General features: G+C 58.7%; 1 protein-coding gene across 3 annotated transcripts in view; it reads left to right on the forward strand.

The window, feature by feature from the left end:
- Positions 1–209: 209 nt before the first annotated feature.
- Positions 210–14,216, forward strand: part of MAP2K3 (mitogen-activated protein kinase kinase 3) — a 33,897-nt gene continuing 19,890 nt past the window's right edge. Inside the window, exon 1 of one of the 3 annotated variants that reach the window (XM_026095193.2) lies at positions 210–335. In XM_026095193.2, the coding sequence (XP_025950978.1) occupies positions 320–335 (16 nt within the window). In that variant the 5' untranslated portion in view covers positions 210–319. Of the gene's footprint in view, positions 336–2,569; positions 2,705–12,884; positions 13,282–14,216 lie in introns of those variants that run through there. The other 2 variants (XM_064520140.1, XM_026095192.2) reach the window with 2 other exon arrangements.

Consider the following 14,216-nt stretch of genomic DNA (forward strand, 5'->3'; position numbering starts at 1 on the left):
AGCCGCCATTTCGGGGCGACAGCGCGGCCTCCAGCCCGGCCTCAGACCCAGTAGGCGCCTGGAGGAGAAATCCCGCCCGCCCACCTCGCTCCAGCCGCGCGCCCGCGCCCGACAACCAGAAAACTCTTCGTGAGGAGGCGGGCCGCGCCGTGGCCGCGCCCCCTCCCGGCAGGCAGCCAATGGGAGAGATGCTCCGGAGGCGGGGGCGGTACCTGGCGGGCCGTGGCCCCGCCCCGCGGCACTTCCCCCGCCGGCTGCGGCGCTGGCGCGGACACGGCCGGGCGCGGGGCACGCTGCGGGGCGCCGCCGGGAGCCGGACATGTCGCTGCCCAGAGGTAGGAGAGCGCCGGGGGGCCGCGGCTGCGGACGGGCCTGCAACCGGGCCGGGGGCTGCTAAGGCCCGCAGCGGGGGCGGGGGCGGGGGCGCGTCTCGGGGCATCGCCCGGTGCATCCCGAGGCATCGCCGGGCACGTCCCAAGGCATCGCCCGGTGCATCCCGAGGCATCGCCGGGCACGTCCCAAGGCATCGCCCATTGCATCCCGAGGCATCGCCGGGCATGTCTGAAGGCACCACCTGGTGCATCCCAAGGCATCGCCGGGCATGTCCCAAGGCATCCCCAGGTGCATCCCAAGGCATCCCTGGGCACGTCTGAAGGCATCGCCCGGGACATCCCCAGGAGTTAGCCAGCACATCCAAAGGCATCCCCAGGTGTGTCCGAAGGGATCGCCCAATGTGGGTGAAGGCACCCCAGGTGCATCTGAAGGCACCGCCCGGCACATCCGAAAGCATCCCTGGCCCCACCTGAAAGCCTCCCCGGGCGCCAGACTCGCTGCAGGCACCGCGGCGGCACCGGTGCCCCGGGGAGCCCCGTGGCGGCAGGGGTGCGGGGCCCACGTCCCCGCGGGGCGGTGCAGCCTGGACGTCCCCGCTGGGGTGGCACCCGGCAGGCATGTCCGGGCGAAACTTTGGGCCTCGGTTTGCTGGCGGAGGCGGCGGAACAGGCCTCTGGCCAGTCCGGGCTGGGGACGGGGCGACCGGCCTTTCGCGGCATGTCGTCCGCTCGTGGTGCAAGTTTTCAGGTGTCGACTGGATGGTCCTTGCGTTATTATTGGTTTAATTAAGGCTTAATGGAATAATTAAGTCTTATGTAAACTGAGAAGATAGGATGCTAGATATGCAATTGTTGCCCAATCTTTCATGTATAAGTTTCCTGTTATCTGCACCCTTGGTTTGCCACCAGTAAAGTACTGAGAGACGGTGCCGTTGTGTTAGGTGAAGTACAGAAGATCTTCCAGGCTTGCCTGCCTTGTAATTAAGTTGTTTATGAAGAAACAAAACTACGGGAAGCTCTTTAGAAACAGCTTGAAGACAACCATCCCTGTTCTTGCCCGTTCAAAATCGAAGGCCTGGCTCTGCCTGACCGTGCGTGTGAGGTTCATCACTTCTCACTGATTTTGCTGCATCTTTGCATGTGCTTAAAAGCAGGAGCTGGGCTGAAATACTCCTAGGTCACTCGTGGGCAGGAATACCTGATGGCCCCTTGCAGCGGTTCGGCTGACTCGCTGTTGCTGAGTTGATGCCTGAGTAGATAAACGAGTGGTTTCACCAGATGGAGCAATTGGGCAGCGCGTTTTTCTGTCCGTCCAAACATCTTGGCAAACTGCAAAACGCTCCGAAACGGAGCAGGACCGACGCCGCTTCCAAACCTCCCGAGCCCGAGTTGCGCTGTCCCCCTCTTCCAGCTCGGCGCGGGGACATGGTTCTTGCACCCTCGTCCTGTCTGCGCCGTCCTAAGGTACAAACCCTGGGAGGTGCTTGTTTCTTGGAGGAAAACATGACCAAACAGCACGGTTTGGCCTCCAACCTGCTGAAACTAAAGGGGAGGGGAGCGTTGCAGTGCCTGTTTGGGGGGCAGGAGGGGGATGCGGGTGCCGTGCGCAGCTGCCACGCTCCGGCCGCTCCAAGAAACCCGCTGTTGTGCGTGGGTCAACCTTGTTGCTAGCTTTGAACGGGCGCGTGCCTGCGTCGGGAGCCCCTTGGTAGAGTTTCCCACGGTGGCTGGCCAACGTGACCGTGTGTCACAGCTGTTATTTGCAGAGCATCGCCGTGACTGAGGTGGCCTGGTCACCGTCCGAAGGTGAGCGCGGTCTGCTAGCGTTGGCCCGGGGTGACCCCGTGAGCTCCCCGGGGAAGTTTTGAGGAAGACGGGAAAATTGCCTCACTGATGCCTCGGAGGCAGCAGGTTGCATCAGCGCCGTGCGCGGCGGCCGGCTGGATTCGGGGAGGGGAGCACGCAGAGCGCGATTGCTGCTTCTCGCTTATCACTGGAATGAAATTCGGGGGGTTTTCCTCGTTCTGGAGTGATGCACAGGAAACTTGAAGTCAGGAACCATGTGAGCAGATGAACACACCTCGACGTGACTTTCTTATTTTTTTGCAATGATCCGTGTCTGCGACGGAGGGAATGTGGACCGGAGTTTCCTGCTGGCTGCGTCAGCAGGGTGTGAATCAGCGGCGATTCGCACTGCTTCTGCATGGAGCTGCTGACTCACGGGCGGGAGCACGTGCTCCAGCCGGCTCCCCGGGCGGGAAGGGCTCCGCGGGGCCCCTTAAAAGGGCTGTCGAGACCCGGTCCCAGGCCAGACCTCGTCCGGGCCGCAGCTGAGGGTGCCGGAGCAGCGGATGTGTGGATGGAGCGCGGAGGTGAGCTCCCTCCTCCGGCAGCCCGGCCGAGGGGCCTCTCTTGCCTCGTGGGAGGCATGAGAATCCTGCAGGGATTTCCCGGGAAGTCGCGTGGCTGTGTTTGCAGGCATCTGGTTGCACGAGTTATTCTTTGGAATGAGCCAATTCCTGCCTGGAACACAATTAGCACTAATACCGCTCACTGGAGGCGTCACATGTGTGCCGAGTACGCTAGTTCTCTTGGGCTGGCATTGACTGCTCCGAGTCTCCGTTCACTTGAGTGTTTTTCCTGTCTTCTCCCTTCATCTCCATCGGTGCAGGATTTGGCACCGGGATCAATTCAGACCATGCATAATGCATCTGCTCTTTGCAAACCCTCTCCTCTGGTTCTGCTAGCGCTCCTGCATGCCTCCGCCGTGCCTCAGGCTCGCTGCTGCCCGGGAGCCGCCTCTGTTCAGGGCCATCCCGTGGATTTGGGCTTCCTTTTCCCGGTCGCTTCCCCTGCTTAGGCTTCGGTCAATCCGAACAAACGGAGACGGCCGCATTGTTGCTCTCAGGTTGGCTGTTTCGGTGCTAGATGTGCCCGTACGCTGGGCTGCTGTCGTTTCGGCTTAGTCACGGGATCGCGTTCTGCCCCGGAGGTTTTGGGGATGCGGCGACGGCCCGTGACGCGCGGGACTGGAATGGTGCTGGGCGAGGGAGCTTTTCCTCGGCTCCTGACTAAACATAGCTTTTCCGATAAACACCTTGTGTGGCTTAGGTGAAGCTTAGTGGGGATTTCAGCTTAATTCCTTTCCCCATTGCCCATATCTGGTTGATCCAAGTTATCTTGCAGGATCAGATATGCGCGAAAGCATCACTTGCTATTTCTGGGTAATCTTGCACTGTCAGGTCTAATGTTTACTAAAATACTCAAACTCTCCCATTTGTCTCAGGGCAGCGAAACTCGGCTTTATCAAATAGCTGGCATTGAGGACAGGCCGCATGTGCCCGGGGCAGGCGGGTGTCTGCCGCAGCTGCTGCACCGGGAGGTTGCTCGGGAAAGCAGCTCTGGAGCTGCAGAGTTGCAGCGAGGGAGGACACAGCGATGCGAGCTGGAGGGAAAGGACCTGTCTGTCTCCTCTGAGCTCTCCTAGCACCAACGCTGAAGTAGCTCAAAAGCAAGTTCTTCTCTTTAGTTGAGCAATTCTGCTCCAGGAAGACACGAGCGGCTGGTTAGGTGCCTGGATGTGACCCACGGCACTTCACAGCCACGTGCTTTTACTTCCCTTTTTGGATAGCAGCAGGTCTGCATTTCCTGATGTAACGAGCTTCAGCGTGAGGATTTGCAGTCGGGCTGTGCATGAGGGTGCTCGGAGAGCTGTTATGTTGCTGGGGAAAGCCTGAAGCCAGGCTGCTTTTCTGGGAAGGCAGTTCTCCTTTAACTCTGAGGCTTGGAAAAATCGTCAGTGAGAAATGCAGGAACTCTGGGATGAGCTGGTGCTTGTTCTGGTGAAATGTCTGTTCTGGGGGGGTGAATAAACAGCGTGGACGAGTCCCCGCTGCATCCGTGGCTCTGCCGGGGCTGTGCCCTCCGTGCAGAGCGCCCCACGGTTAGGCAGTGCAGCTGGCTGCGAATCCTGTAGCATCTCATGCACCGTTCGCGCTTTCCCTGCTGCCACCCCAAAAAAGTCAGCTCTGCTGCAAAACCCGCGGGAGCAGCGGATGCGGCTCTCGGCTCCCTCTGCATCCGGGCAGCACCGCTGGCAGCCCCACGTCCCCTGCGTGCGCGAGAGCGAACGTGTGGTGCAGGCCTGGAGCGCTAAACCGTGAAGTCAGGTTTTCATTTTAACTCTGCTCGAAGCATCACACAGCGTGCGTCTGATTAATTATAACCATCGTAAGAGAGAGAGAGCAGGACTTTGCTCCTGCCCTCCTCCCGGTGCTGCTCTGGGGTCGATGGGCTGCTTTCTGGGTTGGGAGCCTGCAAAACGCTACGGTGGACATTGCAAATATTTAGTTGTGCTGCAGAAGTCGATTTTCCCCCCGGAGCGATGCCCCCCTGCTTTTCCAGCGGGTAACGCTTCTCCCCGAAGGCCGCTGCTTTTATTTTCCGGGTCTGGGCTGCGGTCCAAGGCTGGGCCGGAGCCGGCGGCGCCGCTGCCTGCGGAGGGGGGCCTCGCCGGAGGAAGCCCCCGGCGCTGTGCAGAGCTCCTTGCCGTGCCCGGGAGGCCGTGCGGGTTTCCGCTCCCCGTGGTTTGCGACCCGAGCGGCCACCGGTGCGGATGCGGGGGCACCGTGGGGTTTTTGGCAGAAGAGCGTTTTCGCTGGCGCTGCTAACGCGCCGCCCGGGCAGGCCGTTTGCCAGGGAAGGAGCCGGGAGAGGAACTCGCGTTGTCTGGGGAGGTGATTTTACTCCACCAGCAAAAAGTCTGGGGTTTTACTGGCGTGACTCAGGGCTGCTCGTGGGTACGCACGCAGCTGGATCGGCCCGCAGCCTCCTTTGCTGACAAAACTCTGTAGTGTCGAGCGTTAGCCTGGGATTTTGGGCAGAGAGGATTTTTTTTCATCGTGACAGCTGGAAATTCCTGTTCTTTCTTCAGCTTGGGAGGTACCCCATCTCCCCCGGGCTTATCTCCTCCGCGTAGGGATGAGCGCTGCGCTGATGCCGCGGCCGTATCGCGGGTCTCTCTCTTCTGCCAGGGCTTCCACCGTGGGAGATCCTGGCCCCACAGCAGGATCGAGGTGCTGCGAAGATGGGCAGGAGATGGCCCCTCTCCAGCCCGCTTTCCCCCAGTAATCCCGTGCTGCTGTGTCCATCCATAGGCTTAACAGCACGGGGGTCCTTCGTGCCGTGTCTCCCACCCCTGACTTGCTGCAGGAGAAGGTGGGAGGCTCTTTGGAGCGTGTCCCCGGAGATGGGGGCCTCGCCACGCGGCTGGCTGCCTTTGCATACTGCTGCCTTCAGTGCGTTTTCAGGGAAACTCGATTCACAAAGGGGCCGCGGCGAGCGTTTTGCTTAGCCAGAGCTAGGCTGGAGGTTGGGAAGCTGCTTCCAGGAATTACTGCAGCCTGTCCAACAGCTTTTGGGTGAATTAAGCCAGATTGTGTAAAAAAGACACCCAGTCTTGTTTTTAAAGACATCCAGTGCTGGAGCTCGGTTGCTCTGAAATGCAAAAGCTCTGACCTTGGGCAACAGTCTGCTGCGAGCCGGGTGTGGTGGACCATGACGTCTCTGTGTTTTCCCCGGCTCCCTCCTGTCCCGGTGGAATGGCTTTATGACCCCGCTTGCCAAGAAGCGAGGGAGGAAGAGCCTGCCAGCTGCACGCGGTGTAGAGGTGATGGCCCAGCTGCTGTCCTCTCCTTTGGGAGCTGCCGAAGTGCCGGAGGAGGAGGTGGGGTGAGTCCGTAACCGAATCCGTCAGGCCACAGCCTCTGAGCTGCCGTCTAGGAGATTGCCTCCAAGCTGACCTGTCCCATGCTCTCAGCCTTAGCTTCATTATCTCAAGCAAAATTGCTGATTTTTTAAAAAAAAATCAATTAAAAACGTAATACAAGTGGAAGAGGAGGCAGGATGAGGATGAGACAAAACTTACCAGAAATTATTGTTTGTAGAGCATCCACCCTTCCTCCCCCCAAAACCAGAAAAAAAAAATCTAGCTTTGGAAAGGAAGAACCCTCCAGGGTGCTTGATACAAGTAATTTCCCATCAGCGGTTGCTAACCTTAGCTGTGGTTTGGCACCGGTATCGGCGTGATTGCTCGTATCGGAGGAACCTTGGCCAGGGTGGGTGCTCCTGCCTCTGGCAGCGCTTGGGCTCTCCCCTCCCCAGCAGCTGCCCGTCGAGTACCAAAGTGGCTCTTGGTGCCGGGTGCTTCTGCCCTGCTAATGCTCTCTTACGTCCTGCCTTGGTAGTGCCAGGTTTTTTGGCATCTTTTAGGAGACTTAAAAGCAGCTTTTGATTACTGTTTTCCATTCCCCCGAAGGTTTCTGAGCTCCTCGCTGCAGAGCCAGGAGCACGGTTGACGTCTCAGGGTGAGGGCTGAACACAGCACAGCTCCTGTCCGATTTCCCTGGGAACGTGGCATTGGGGGCTGCAGGGGAGGGATATGCAGAGGTCTCTGAAGGACCGAGCTGTAAATGGTTTCCAGTAAAGCATGCATAAAAATCTGCAGCTAGGATGGGTCCTGCTGGTGTCTCTTCAGAGGCGCTAAGAGACTGAGGGGTAAAATACCACGTGCGGTTGCGTTTGAGTCAGCATGTCCCGACTGAGCTTCTCTTGGATCAGGCTGGGCTGCTTTTCTGTTTCCAAATGCCCTGGTTAAGTGGCGGAGCCCCTCAAAGCAAGCGTAGCGAGCTGGTAGGAAATTTAGAGAAGTAAAACAGGCGAACATAAACACTTTTCTTCCAAGGTAGCGAGGGGCTCAGTGCTCTGCCAGCCCTGCCGGGTGTTGTGACACTCCGGCACCGTTTCCTGCTGCGGCTGTGGGCGGATGTTCGTTCGGAAAAGGGTTTGCGAGGCCGGATCTGGAAGCAGGGACCCTGCTCTGGCTGCAGCAGGGTGTGAAACTTGTCCTGAGCATCCCGCGGGACCTCCTCTAGCAGGGACTTGAGAGCCGGTAGCTAGTGCAAGTCAGATCATCGGCGTCACGACCCACGGTGCGGGGCGAGGAGGGACACGGAGGAAAGGAGCCTGCCCGCGAGGCCTGGCAGGCGCCAGTCCCTGCAGGAGAGAGCATGAGTTTTCCCTATTAAAGGTCCTGAAGGACAAATTACCATGTGGTGGGAGGGTTTTTTGCTCTAGGGCAGGGCTCTTGCTCCACTGGGTGTTGGAGTCGGGAAGCTTGGGCTATCGGTGCCTGAAAGGGAGAGCACAGAGAAGCAGGGCAGGAAGCTGGGCAGATCGGCGAGGACAGCGTCCGAGTCGGTCCCGGACGTGTGCCCCGTTGTCGTGCATGGCTGCAAAGAGATGCGTTGTCCAGAGCATGCGAGGAGTTCCTTGCAGCTCATCACTAAAAATGACGTGGCTCTTTTTCTAAGAGCCAGGTGTGTTCATCATCAAGGCTTTTAAGGAAGCCGCTCTGCATAGTTAAACATCCCCTGCCACTGCGGACCGCTTGGTTTCTCTGCTGAAACGCTGCCAAGTTGCATTTTGGTCAAAGATGAAGTGATGCCGTGCTGATCTGTTGCCTTAGCTGCTCTTTGCTGCCTCCCAAGTGCCTTGGAGCAGAGGTGGGAGGCCTGGTCCCGTGTGCTTCTTCTGCATCTGCTTGTAAATCCCCCTGCTTGCATCCAGGAAATCCCTGCTGTTAGCCTGAGTAATGTTTTGTGCCTGTGAACATGCACGTGTGCCCTTCTTGAGCGCGGCTGCGAGGCTCAGCTGGCTCCCTAGGCTCCCAGCTCTGCCTGCACCGAAAATCATCCCTCTGTTTCTGCCCCGCTGCTCTGCAGACGCCGCTTGCTCGCCCAAGAGGTCGAGGAGACCTGCGCTGCCCGGTCCGTTGAAGGTCTGGCCGAGCAGAGGACAGCGGTGGCCGGAGGAGGTGGGCAGCTACCGCAGGGGCTCGCCGCCGGCGCTTCTCCCGCGCGGGCCGTTTCCGTTGTGCGCGCGTCCCAGGCTGCTGCGAGGGTTCGCCCTCGATTTTGGAGCCACGGAGAGTTTCTCGTTCAGTAACCGTGGATTTCCCCGCGGGGTTTTATAGCCGCAGGGGAAACCGTGCGTAGCCGTTGCGGGGCCACGAGCCAGCACGTGTTTCCCTTCATCTCCGGCAGGTTTGACGTTTCACGTGTCTCCTCCTGACTCCTCTCCTTGCTCCGTTCCACTCCTCGCCTTGCAGGACGCCGCTCCTTTGCCCCAGAGCGCTGACGGGAGGCTCGCCTTTTTGGCGCGAAAGGGATTTTTTTTGTTTGCTCGGTGTGTTTGGAGGAAACCGGTTCTTGGAAGCATTCAGCGTGCCCTGCAGAAAGCGCGAGCTGCCGTTTGCGCGGGCCGCGCTGACTCACAGCCCTTGCCCCGGGACGTGCGCCGGACGCGCTGGGGCCGGTCCCGGCACACTGCTGCTTCCCTCGGCCGGAGCGAGCGCTCCTTGAGCGGGGCTGCAGGGGAAAAGCCGCAGCGCTTATTTCCCCCAGACTTTGCAAAAATTGCACCGCAGGGAAAATGGGTGGATTTGAGAGATGTGGGTGAGGGGTGCAATGGGAAAAAAGGGAGGTCGCGGCGGCGGCCAGGAGCCGGTGGAGGGGATGGTGGGACGGGGCCATGTGAAGGCGATGCGGGACAGGAGGGCTGGCAGGGGCTTTCGGCATGCCGGTGGTCCAGCCTTTATTTCAGAGATGCTTTTAAGCTTTGTGGCAGAGAGTTTGGAGGTGTAAAGGTGTTTGCTGCATCGACCCTTTCTTGGCTCCCATTGCACGGAGGTCGTGTGGGCCAAACTGGCCACCCGCCACCTCTCTCGCTGCAGAAGCTGCTGGTGGTTCAGGCCGATGCTTTTTGGCTGAGCTGAGGACGAGCGGCGGCCTGAGGGAAATTGGACGGTCTCTGTCTTCTTGTCTGCTCTCATCCCGTCCTGCCCGAGAGCAGATGAGCTTGTTGGGTCGGCTAAGTGCAAATACGCCCGTTGCTTCGGACAGGTAGCCGGCAGAGTCGGGCAGGGAAAAGCCAGCTGGATTTTCTGCGGTGCCGGCCGTGCGCTTGGTCACGCCGCTGCCGGCATGACGGCCAGACCTGCTTTGACTCACGGCTCCCGAGCTGAGTTTGCAACACGCGCAGTTAGGTAACGAATCTCAGACACATGAACTGTGCACGCTTGGTCTGGGGTCACCAAGAAGCAACGAACACCGGGCTGGAGGATGCCGAATTCACGGTCCCGGAGGGTAACATCACCCTGAACTGTGAGCAGCTGCTTGCCGTGTGTGCCGAGTGCCAGTGCTGTCCTCAGGAAAGTCCTTTCCCGACCCTCCGGTCCAGGGGACACCTGTGTTTGTCCTGTGTTTCGGGCCCTGTCCTGGGCGGGTGCTTGCAGACGTTGAGGGCTTCCTTATTTTTCGCGCGATTCCACTCGCAAAGCAGGTGCCTGCGCCATCTTACGTCGTTTGCAGAGATGAAATCACTCTTTCCCTGCCCAAAATAAATTGGAGGGAGGTTGGTAGAAAGCTAATGATGTATGCTGTTTTTAAAGAATTGCATTGAAAGCAGAGACAGGCAATGCTTTGCTTTTTTTCCCAAATTTTCCAGAGTTCTGGGGGCAGCTGGAGGTATTTGCAATTGCAGCATTTTGGAAAGAAAAAGCCTGTCTTTTGACTCTGCTTTGGCATCGACTTGCATTGGACAATTAAAAAGTCAAATGACTCTTCTCCCTTCCCAGAAGGAAAAAACTGGAAGTGTTCCTTCTCCGTCAAGCTGATCTGATCCGAAACGGGCTCAAGTTTCTTCTCTCATCAACAAACCGTCGTCTGCCGATCGGATCGGCTCCAAACAAGTTTTTTTCTCGGCTTGGCCTTGGGGCCGAGGACTCAAAGGGAGAAGCAGCGCCCCGGGGAGGGCTGGGCGCCGATGACTGTGGTTCTGCCTTGTTTTTCTTTTTTTATTTTAACCAGCTTTTTGCTTTTCTCTAAGCACCGTCTCCTTTGCCTTCTCCTAACAATTAAGACGTTGGGGCTGGGATCGCTTCCAGACCTTTGTCTCCTGGCTGCACGCCAGCGTCTGCAAGGGAGCGAGCGCAGCCCGTGCGGGTCCCGCGAGGCGGCTCGCGGCCGGGAGCTGCTCGCTGGCCTCCTCCCGGAGGGTGCCGGGGCGGTCGGGTCGGGTGCCGTGCCGACCCCCGGGTTTTCCTGGTGCTTCCCTGCCGGCTCTGTGCCGCGGTGGCCTTTGCACTGGACTTTTGCACAAGTTGTTGCAAAGCTGCACAGTTCTTGCCCTGCAGCAGCACGTCGTGTAACGGCATCGTGCAAACAGCAGCTAGCCAGTGCTTTCAAGCGTCCTAGATGCAGTGGGGCATCCCCGTCCCTGTCCCTGTCCCCGCACGAACCTCCCGGAGCCGAAGCAAGCTCCTTGCTTTATCCCTGCCGCTGGATTTACCTCCCCGCTTCCTTTGCCTTAGACGGGTGGTGTCCCAGGCCCTGGTGTATGGTGGGGCTTAATTAATGCTAGTGCAACACACAGTGTCTTTTGTTCCCTGGACTGAGCCGTGGTGCACCGAGGGCCGGAGGACTAATGTCGGCTCGTGTGCGTCTTTCAAGGCCTGGCGGTTTCTGCCGAGTTGGCAAGAGCTTGAAAGAGCTGCCAGGGGCGAGACTTGAAAGAGGGTTTTTTTCTGGAGGTGCTTTTGAGGTCCCAGTTTTCCAAGCCCAGGATCAGAGAGAGCCGTCGGGAGGCTCCGCTTTACATGACAGCTAGTCCTGTGCGCTGAAGCCCAGCGGGGCCGACGCCAGGGAAATCGCGTTTCCCAGCGAGTGGCCGGCACGGGACATGCTGCGCGGATGCCGCAGGGCTGAGGACTTGGTGCTCTAGAGCAGCAATGCTTTTGTGGGGGTTTGCAGAAATCTGTGAAGCATCTTATGCCTGGGTTGGGGAATTAGCTGTAAAGCGGGAGAGGACCCACGGTGCATGAAGGATAACGCACCACTGCTCTCCTGGAGCCGGGGCCGGTCCGTGCTAGCCGCTCCCACGTCAGCATCCTTTATGTGCCGATGATCTGTGCTCGAAACTATACCCTGGGAGTGGAAATCCTCCTGAGAAAATATCTTCTGCAGCCCTGCTGGGGCTTATGTAAACACTATTTAAAATTAGAGGCTCTCATTATGTTGGTATGTGCGTTTACCTTGACCTCTGACCTTTCTGCCTGCAAATGTGGATGGCCCGGCACAGCTGGCGGGATAGGGAATGCGCCGGGAGCGAATGGGGAGCGCGTTTTCTGTTGTTAGTTTAAGGCAAAGAACCTGCTACGGTCTCTCCAGGCTGACCGGGAATCGGAAACCGAACTGCAGCCTGTCAAAACTGAGCCTGGCTTTGAGCAGGACTGAGCTGGGCTGGTTGGGAGGGAAAGGGAAAGAGCAAAGATGCTTTATCATGACTTTTCTTGCATGCTTGCAGAGAAATGAAAGCTTTTTCTAAGCCTTCATCTCTCTCTCTTGCTATGTACTCGTAAAATCCAGCAGCAGTTTATATTTCGCCACCTGAGGTGCCGTCTCGGTTGTCGCCCTGGAACGGCTGGTGCGCGCTGTCCTGCCTTTGTCATGGAACAATATTTCTACTATTTGTTGTGGTAATAGTTGTTAGTGGCAAAGCAATTTGCATGTCACCTGCAGCGCAGAGAAATATGACCTCTTTCTCCTCGTCACTCCCTTGGTGACCAAACAGCCATCAGGATCTTCAGTGTGCTTTAACCTCGCCCGAGCCGCCCGCGTCCCCCCTCCTCCCCGTGCCCGGTGCAGCGAGTGCATGGCTGCGTGCCCGTCCTCTGCCGCAGCCGCGGTGCTGCCCGGCTCCGGTGCCCACCCGGGCTGTGCCGTGGGCCGCGCGGCCCCGGGAGGCGAGGCGGGTGCTCCGAGCGCGGGACCTGCTTCCGTGGTGAGAGGTTGTGCAAGCAGGTGCATTTGCAAATGTGCAGCCCTGTGCGGTTTGCAAACGCACGGCCCTTTGCCCCTCTCTGAACACAGTCATGGGTGGGTGGCAATTGCAGCGTGCTGCCGAGGGCCTTTGGAAGGTGGGAATGGGCTCTTGGGAGCACAGCTTTAACCCTCATCCTGCATCTCACCGTCTTTCTATTATTAGTGCTTTGGTTTTTCTTTTGGAAAAAGAAAAAAAAGTTTGTATTTTCTTGGGAATGGCACATTTCTCGGTGCCTTTCCTTCTGCCGAGGCTCTCCACTGGGTGCAATATGTGCCGGGTGCCGGGGTGAGCGGGGACCCTGCTGCTGCTTTCTTGGGGGGCACCTGTGCCGCTGTGGCCTCTCGGCATCGCGGCTGCGCAGGGCGCTGGCGGGTGCCGGCCCCGGGAGCCCGTCCACGTGGCTGTTTCTCCAGATGGATTTCGGAGGATCTCATGCCGTTGGGCATCGCAGAGGAAGGAGCGGGATGCTGCCGGGGTGCGATGGAGGAGGCGTGGGCGGACTGCACCTCTCGAGCTGCAGGCTGAGCCGGGATGATTTTAATCTGTCCCGAGAAACCACATCCCGCCGGGATGCGTTTCAGAAGTCCTGCGCTCCGGTGGCTCCCAGGGCTGGCTCCCCCCAGTTTCCTGTTGACGTCATCCGCTGTTTCACCGCTGCAGTTTTTACAACCGCTGAGCTTTCGAGCGTAATCCGAGCTGAGACCGGCCAACCTCGGCAGCCGCCCGGCAGCGCGGCACCACCTTCGGCGTCTCCCCCCGCTTGCCCCGTGCCCGGGCTCGTGAGCCCTCGGCCGCGGGGGCCGCGCGCGGTGCTCGGCGAGGAGGGGAGCCCCGGGGAGCCCGGCCATGCCTGCTCGCCGTAAATAAGCAGCGGGATTTGCAAGGCGCTCCGTGGCTGGAGTCTGCGGACTTTCTTCTCCTCCCGCCTCCTGCCCCCGCCGGTCCCTCTCCTCGGCCAGACGTGCCGTTTCTGTTCTCCATTTCTGGGAAGCCATGGACAAGAAGCAAGGTAGATGTTGCAATTTGCAAAACACGTGGCGGGGTGGCTGCTTCTGATGCTGAGAGGGAGCGTGAAACTTTGCTGGATCAATGCACGCAGCTCGCTTTCTCTTTTAGCCTTGCTTGGGAAGGGGGATCTGTATTTGCAACCGGGCATCTATTTTTAAAGTTCTGGAGACTTGCATATTTTGTGCCTTGTTGAAACCCAGGCATCCTAATTGTAGAAGTATCATAGCTGAAGGAAAATATTTGGAGGGTGAGGTTAGCTCGTGCCTCTGCTCTGGTTGCATTCCTCGGCTGCAGGGCTTTGCAGCAGCTCTTGCATGGTTGCTCTCTGCTAAAAAGCCTGTTGCGTTCGAGATGCGAGTGCCCGCCGTGGGCTCGGCAGTCGGGAGCTCTGATTCAGCAGAGGCTGACAGGTTGTTCTCAGGCTGCTCTGCTGCAGGCAGATCTGACTGCAAGGGGCTTTTTCTGAAGCGCCTTTTCCTCCTCTGAGCTCACTTTTTTGCAGAAGTCGCAAGCCCGGAGCAACGGTTCTTGGCAAGAGCCCTCCTCTGCGAGGGGAGCGCGACGGGCTGATGAGTGACGGCTTTCAGCAGGTTGAGAGCCTTTTTTCCGCTCGCACGGGTAGCTTTTTCCACGCTGAACGGTGGAAATAGCGTGTCACATCAGTGAGGAGCTGACTTTCATGATCAGAGCAACCAAATTCACCGCTCTGCTTTGTTGTACTCTGCCAGAAAAGGCAGGGCTTGGTTTTATAGCCCTCAAACCTCGCTGCGGAGCCGGGTTCTGGTTTTGCTGGTATGCTTTTCTGTTTGGCTCTTTGCAGCAGAGACGGGATGCACCGTATTCCCTAAATCCTCTGCCCTGTCCGTGGCATCGGACTCTCCTGCTTGGGCCGAGGAGAGGGGGAGGCATCTGAAACGCTTTCCCCAGCGCCGGCAG

The sequence above is a fragment of the Dromaius novaehollandiae genome, chromosome 14 (assembly GCF_036370855.1).
Source record: "Dromaius novaehollandiae isolate bDroNov1 chromosome 14, bDroNov1.hap1, whole genome shotgun sequence".
NCBI classification, from domain to species: Eukaryota; Metazoa; Chordata; class Aves; order Casuariiformes; family Dromaiidae; genus Dromaius; species Dromaius novaehollandiae.